The sequence below is a fragment of the Sinocyclocheilus rhinocerous genome, unplaced genomic scaffold (genome assembly GCF_001515625.1).
Source record: "Sinocyclocheilus rhinocerous isolate Xijiao unplaced genomic scaffold, SAMN03320098_v1.1 scaffold534, whole genome shotgun sequence".
Lineage (NCBI taxonomy): Eukaryota > Metazoa > Chordata > Actinopteri > Cypriniformes > Cyprinidae > Sinocyclocheilus > Sinocyclocheilus rhinocerous.
The window spans coordinates 1,874,838-1,882,998 of NW_015646352.1; the positions used below are offsets into that span (position 1 = coordinate 1,874,838).

At 34.8% G+C, this 8,161-nt stretch overlaps 1 protein-coding gene across 1 annotated transcript in view; it reads left to right on the forward strand.

Moving 5' to 3' along the window:
- LOC107707495 (neuron navigator 2-like) overlaps positions 1–8,161 on the forward strand; it is a 76,968-nt gene that overhangs the window by 8,100 nt on the left and 60,707 nt on the right. Inside the window, exons 5-6 of the mRNA XM_016511546.1 lie at positions 2,532–2,787; positions 4,240–4,346. Coding sequence (XP_016367032.1) covers positions 2,532–2,787; positions 4,240–4,346 — 363 coding nt within the window. The remainder of the gene's footprint in view (positions 1–2,531; positions 2,788–4,239; positions 4,347–8,161) is intronic.

Sequence of the window (8,161 nt, forward strand, 5' to 3'; positions counted from 1 at the left end):
TGTGTGCACTGTGTATATTTATTATGTATATATAAATACACACACATGTATATATTTAAATAAAAAAAAATTTATATATTAAATATATTTATATATAATATAAATTATATGAATAGAAATATATACATGTAAATACATGTAAATATTTTCAAACTATATACTGTATATGTGTGTATTTACATAATAAATATACACAGTACACACACATAAATTATGTAAACATAAACTTTTATTTTGTATGCGATTAATCGCGATTAATCATTTGACAGCACTAGTAAAAACTATTTAAAATATTTATTCTTATTCTTCTTATTATTATTATTTGCTGATTTTTTTAAAATATATTTTTAATCCAAAAAATATTTGGATTAATTGGACACTATTGTATATACCATGTATTATGAAGTATTAAATTATATTTTTCAGCTATAACCATTTTAAAAATAATTTGTACAGTCTGGTATTCCAGACTTCTTTGACAACCTGTTATATTAATTTTCCTGAAAATTTCCCTGTCCACACTCTAATATTTAAATGGTAGCTTATGGACCACAGTGTGGCATTTGTCTTTCATCCATGTAAAATTGTAACCCAGAGTTAGATGTTAAGTGCCTTTTCCTCATTCAGTCTCTTTCTATTTTTCTTTGAATTAATAGATTTATACAGATTGGGCCAACCACTATCTAGCCAAGTCCGGACACACACGCCTGATTAAAGACCTCCAACGGGATGTCGCCGATGGCGTTTTGTTGGCAGAAATCATTCAGGTTGTAGGTAAGATTAAAGATTAAAAAAAAATGATTTTCCATAATTCAACAAATCCCCCTTCTTCCTTAAGAAAAAAAAATAATACATCAAACATACAATTTTGCTCCACCATACCGGTAATTCTAACCATAATGAGGAGGTTGAGGAGGAGGACTGGGAAAGAAATGAACACACATGACTATCAAGAAAACTCCCCACCTTTATTATTCTGAATGTGTTTTGAAGCTGTTTTATGAGATCTGTTTCTGAAAAGGGGCGATTTGTAGATGGTTTATGAGGCTACAAACTGGGCTGTGAACATTTTATTAAGCCGAAATAAAATAAACATTTGCCAGAGGAGGATTCCTGTTGTACATACAAAAGCCAGTCGATGATGTTTTCATAAAACCAACAAACAGTAATAAAATGGTGTTACTTTAATTCAGTGCCATTCTGTTTTTTTCATCTTTCCATTCAGCAAATGAGAAGATTACCGATATCAACGGATTCCCAGAGAGTCGCTCTCAAATGGTAAGACTCAAAATTGGTTTATTGCAATTTCTGTCCTGCATGTTGGGAAAAGAAACAAACCACAGACTGTCAAACTCCAAAACAGACAGAAAAAGCACCATAAATATATTTCATACGGCATGTGCTCAATATGGTTTCGTTTGAGGAGTGCACTGAAGTTTAATCCTTATATATCCTACTGTATCATATAATCATGTAATTTCTAAATCATCAACATGATCAAAACTTTGCTGGAAAGCTTGTTGTACACAATCTACTACATTCTTTCTGTCGTCGTATTGACAATTTATACTTTTTTAGCAACTAAAAGGCCTTTTAGTATAATTCTAATAATGTCCCCATTCATAAAACAATGCATAAAGCTAAGCATTTAAAAACCATCTAAAACATTATTGGGATATAGAGTGACGATTGATATTTATGTGCATTTTATGCAAGAACTAAACGACTTCATCTTACTTTTTGGCAGTTTAAATAACGACATCTGCACCAATTCGCATATTTTTGCTCAGTTTGGGTCCCTGAATAAATTATAGGTGTTTTTTCTCATTCTCTAGTATGAGCTCCATATATTGTCCTACATCATACTTATGAGTCATAAAAGCTTGTGTCTAATATGATACTCAACAAAAAATAGGCTTTACAGGTTTAAGTTCCTGTTCGCTGAAAATCTTCCATTTATGTCAAAAATATACATGACTTAAAATGAGGATTAGTAAATGATGACAGTGTTTTCATTTTTGGGTGAACTGTCCCTTTAAGAAACAACCTCAGTGAGGACAATGGCGCAGGTCTTGTTGACCTTAAAACCCTGGTGTTAACCAGCGTGCTATAGTCTGGCGTCTCGCCAGTGCTCAGGATATACATTGTAATGTCACAGGAACACCGCAGGACGGACCCACAGGGTTGTAAACCACAAATCTACCCTATTGAGCGCCATCTGTTGGGTTATATTCCCTGTATACCTGAGTGTAGTGTGCAAACCAGCCGTGGCTGGGGTCACATTTTCCGAGGAGCAATTTAAAAATGGGCTATTAGGCTTGATTTCAGACAGCAAGCTCTTGATGTATGTCCATGCTTTTCTCTTAAACAGATTGAGAACATTGATGCCTGTCTGGGCTTCCTGGCTGCTAAAGGGGTGAACATAAAGGGACTTTGTGCCGAAGGTCAGTGGACTCTGAACTAAACCAGTGGCCATTAATATTTGAAACAAGATGTCAGGAAGATTCTTTTCTTTTTCTTCCAAACCACAGAGATCCGTAATGGCAATCTGAAGGCTATTTTAGGCTTGTTCTTCACTCTGTCACGCTTCCGGCAGCAGCAGCAGCAGACTTTGAAACAAGCCTCCAACAATGTTCAGTTGCTCCAGAACAACCAGACCCACCGATGTGCCAGTCCTGGCCTGCCTCCTCACACTCCTCCCTGTAGCTCTTCATGTGCTTCTCCCATCCACCAACACTACACCTCCTCCCCATGTGCACAGAAACCACAGACAGACCTGCAGTCCAGGTATTATTCTCCAGCTCATATTCTGGATAGCTTCTTCATAGACATAGACTCCATAGCAGCTGGATTGGGCCTCCAACAATGTTCAGTTGCTCCAGAACAACCAGACCCACCGATGTGACAGTCCTGGCCTGCCTCCTCACACTCCTCCCTGTAGCTCTTCATGTGCTTCTCCCATCCACCAACACTACACCTCCTCCCCATGTGCACAGAAACCACAGACAGACCTGCAGTCCAGGTATTATTCTCCAGCTCATATTCTGGATAGCTTCTTCATAGACATAGACTCCATAGCAGCTGGATTGACACATCAATAATCAACTTTTAAACTTAAAATAATTAGGATGGAGAAAAATTTATTATTTTGTTTTTTTTTGTTTTGAATACGTCATGAGAAAATGTTCTTCTTGTTGCATTTGACTTGGTGTGACCATAGTACTTAAAGAGGCCAACATATTACATTTTGAAATCATTAAAATTCTGATTTTAAGACTTTTTTTTGCATAAATTGGGTAAATATTGCATTCAATTTGGTATACCTTAAGACTCTTTTAAACTACTCTTTATAGCTTTTTTTTTTACTTTTTACGCTCTCAACATTTCTAACAAGTAACGTTTCATTTCCATTTCTAACTTACCAGTTCTGTTATTTCCAGTGTTATTTTAGTATTATTTTGTATAAGCTATTCTAATATTTATTAATATTTTGAATTAGCTTTTATTTTTGTATTTTCAATTTTGATTTAAATTTTTATAATTTTATTTGTGCTTTTGTCATTTAAATTTTTTTATATTTTTATTTTGCTTTATTTTTATTTCAGTTTCAGTTTTAGTCGTTTTAATATTTCCACTTAAATATATTTATTGTCAGTTAATTGCCAGGGCAACAGTTTTTTAGGTTTTTAATCCAATATTTATGTTTTATTTGATAAATTATCAGCTTTATTTTAATTAACCATTTAAAAAAAAATAGTTTTAGTTAACAGTAACAACACTGGTTATTTCTTCTTAACACTTAACACTTCTTTTCTGTCCATCCCTTTTTCTTTCTCTTTTGTTTTTCTCTTGATCTTGAAGTCATCCATCGAAAGTCTCCAACCAGAAAAAAGCTGTCAGACTCTCAGTTGCTCAGAAAAAGAACTCTAGGTGTGCTTTCCATGTTTCTGTATCACACTATATCTTATTTACCTCTCCTTGTCCTCCCATTATATTATTACACCACAGCACCATCTACTGGTGATCTTGTGATTCCACACAATCCAATCTTGTGTCATCAGGTCCAAAAAGCATGTGAATCCCTTCAATAGTCATTTTGTTCTCGTTCATATGATCAGATGTGGACTCAGGTCACTGAGGTTTATTTATATAATTGGCACTCCAGTCTTGTGTTTTAGCAGCATAAATAGTTATTGTTTAAAGAGAAAGGATGAGTTTGTTCTGACTGAACTCTGTCAGGCTTCTGAGTCCCTCGGTGAGGCCAGGCGGAGAGAGTAAACGCAGCCAAAGCTTCGACCAATGTGACCGATTAAAGCCGTCAATCTCTGCCTGCGCTCATGTAAGAGGTGAGTTAATCACATTCATTTACACAATCTGAAATGATCCATGTGGTTTATGTAAGAGCATGTGAGCAGTTGTTTGGCAAAAGCTGTTATTAAGTGTGTATATTTATTACAAGAAAAATCATCTTGCTCAACAGCCCAATTAATTGCTCATTGAGGGATTCAAACCTATAACCTTTCACCCAGATCTTTAACCACTACGCCACGACACCCATGGATTTAGAAGGCTTACATGTGGAAAATTGTAGAGATTTATCAGAATTTACCTTGCTCAACTTGGTAAAAAAAAATCTCAGAAAATAACATTTATATTTATAATTAAATATATTATTTTTAAATAATTACTATTTGTTTCAGGAAATAAAACTGGTATTTTTAAAATGTAAATATATTACTTAAAACCTATATTTAATTTTTTAGAAAATAAAACTGGAATTTTTAAATATGTAAATGCTTAGAAAAAAACATGCACACATTTTTCAGTATTTTCATTTGAACATTTTTCTTGCTCAGAATGAGTGATCTAAACCATCCACCCTCGATTTGTTCAATCTGGTTGTGATGTGCAACAGCTTGACCGCACTTGCTAGTGTTTGAAAGATTTGACCCACGTTCTCTGTGCCAGAGTTTGACCTCCCTACTTGGCCAATTGCCTGTTACAGTTAAATGTCCAAAAAGTGACCCAAAGCAACTAAAAATTTTTTTTTTTTGGCCTGTCTTAAACATTAAACAATTTACACAATTTTTTTTTACTATTTACAATTTACCAATTAAAGGTGGGGTAAGCGATTTCTGGTAGCCAATGTTGACATTTAAAAATCACCAAAACAAACACGCCCTCTCAGAAAATAACATTTATATTTATAATTAAATATATTATTTTTAAATAATTACTATTTGTTTCAGGAAATAAAACTGGTATTTTTAAAATGTAAATATATTACTTAAAACCTATATTTAATTTTTTAGAAAATAAAACTGGAATTTTTAAATATGTAAATGCTTAGAAAAAAACATGCACACATTTTTCAGTATTTTCATTTGAACATTTTTCTTGCTCAGAATGAGTGATCTAAACCATCCACCCTCGATTTGTTCAATCTGGGTGTTGGGTAACTGCTCATAACGTTCACAGTTTTATGATTCTGTAATTGCATGCTGTGTTGTTGACACATTTTTGGCCCACTGTTGTTTCATTATGGCAGGCTCGGTTTACTTCAGCATTGAGTTATTTAGGGTGGTAACCCCTCTAACATGTCACATAGTTGAGTGACTCAGAATATGTGGATTTCTGTATTCAAACCATATTCATAAAACCATATGAAGCAATTTTCCCTGTTTGCACACGCATGATGTACATGTCTGTGTGTGGTTTGTATGGACTCTCAGCTGCATGCTGCTGGCTCTGGTATGGTGATGATGATGATGAGGCGTTTACTGCTCACTGATTCAGCTCTAATTAGTGTGCTTGTGGCAAAACCAGAAGAAGAAGCAGAGAGAGAGAAAATAGTCGGTGATCATGACAAAACTTTGATTGAGCAGTTAGGAAGACATGCAAGGAAGATGAGACTGTTATGAATTTTGCTCAGACTGCCTGTAAGGTAAGCACTGCTAAACTGAGTTTTCATGCAACAGGCTGGTAAATAACTTCATAATGAAATAATACATACAAGGGAAGCCACCATTTTAGCAGTGCAGGGAAATTACATTGATTTTCCACTGATGAAATTAGGGAAATATTGAATGAGGGTTTGGTTTCATCACATGCAAAATTTTCCATGCTGATTTTATATAATATAATATGTAATGTAAGCTTGAAAAGTAGTTTTAATGATTGTTAGTCACATGAAAAACTGTGCCTTGGAAATTATGTTTGTATTTAACCAAATAATCAATTTCTTCACAGTCTCAAATATCAAGAAATGCTTCACAGTCAGTCTCCTTTTTTTAAAGGGGTCATATGATGCTGCTAAAAAGAACATTATTTTGTGTATTTGGTGTAATGAAATGTGTTTATGCGGTTTAAAGTTAAAAAAACACATTATTTTCCACATACTGTACATTATAATGCTTAGAAAAAAACATGCACACATTTTTCAGTATTTTCATTTGAACATTTTTCTTGCTCAGAATGAGTGATCTAAACCATCCACCCTCGATTTGTTCAATCTGGTTGTTGGGTAACTGCTCATAATGTTCACAGTTTTATGATTCTGTAATTGCATGCTGTGTTGTTGACACATTTTTGGCCCACTGTTGTTTCATTATGGCAGGCTCGGTTTACTTCAGCATTGAGTTATTTAGGGTGGTAACCCCTCTAACATGTCACATAGTTGAGTGACTCAGAATATGTGGATTTCTGTATTCAAACCATATTCATAAAACCATATGAAGCAATTTTCCCTGTTTGCACACGCATGATGTACATGTCTGTGTGTGGTTTGTATGGACTCTCAGCTGCATGCTGCTGGCTCTGGTATGGTGATGATGATGATGAGGCGTTTACTGCTCACTGATTCAGCTCTAATTAGTGTGCTTGTGGCAAAACCAGAAGAAGAAGCAGAGAGAGAGAAAATAGTCGGTGATCATGACAAAACTTTGATTGAGCAGTTAGGAAGACATGCAAGGAAGATGAGACTGTTATGAATTTTGCTCAGACTGCCTGTAAGGTAAGCACTGCTAAACTGAGTTTTCATGCAACAGGCTGGTAAATAACTTCATAATTAAATAATACATACAAGGGAAGCCACCATTTTAGCAGTGCAGGGAAATGACATTGATTTTCCACTGATGAAAATAGGGAAATATTGAATGAGGGTTTGGTTTCATCACATGCTAAATTTTCCATGCTGATTTTATATAATATAATATGTAATGTAAGCTTGAAAAGTAGTTTTAATGATTGTTAGTCACATGAAAAACTGTGCCTTGGAAATTATGTTTGTATTTAACCAAATAATCAATTTCTTCACAGTCTCAAATATCAAGAAATGCTTCACAGTCAGTCTCCTTTTTTTAAACGGCATGGTTTTTTGTAGAAAATAAATATTAATACATCACATCACATACTTCAAATATTCCTCTTCATAGTTCATGCTTACTTTTCTTAGCACTTCATCCAGTACGCTCTCATATTTTCAAACTCCCACAGGTATCACACTAGCTAATGTCGATGTGCAACAGCTTGACTGCACTTGCTAGTGTTTGAAAGATTTGACCTACGTTCTCTGTGCCAGAGTTTGACCTCCCTACTTGGCCAATTGCCGGTTACAGTTAAATGTCCAAAAAGTGACCCAAAGCAACTAAAAATTTTTTTTTTTTGGCCTACTTGCCTTATTGCCTTAAGCCTTCGTTTGTTCTGGAGACATTTTCCTCTTTTGTTTTTTATCCGCCATCTCTATCTTTCTGTCGCTCGGCTCGATACATCACATCACATACTTCAAATATTCCTCTTCATAGTTCATGCTTCCTTTTCTTAGCACTTCATCCAGTACGCTCTCATATTTTCAAACTCCCACAGGTATCACACTAGCTAATGTCGATGTGCAACAGCTTGACCGCACTTGCTAGTGTTTGAAAGATTTGACCCACGTTCTCTGTGCCAGAGTTTGACCTCCCTACTTGGCCAATTGCCTGTTACAGTTAAATGTCCAAAAAGTGACCCAAAGCAATTCAAAATATATATTTTATAAATTTTTGGCCTGTCTGAAAGGGATAGTTCACCCAAAAATGAAAATTCTGTCATTAATTACTCTTACGGGGTTGTTCCAAACCCGTAAGACCTCCGTTCATCTTCGGAACACAAATTAAGATATTTT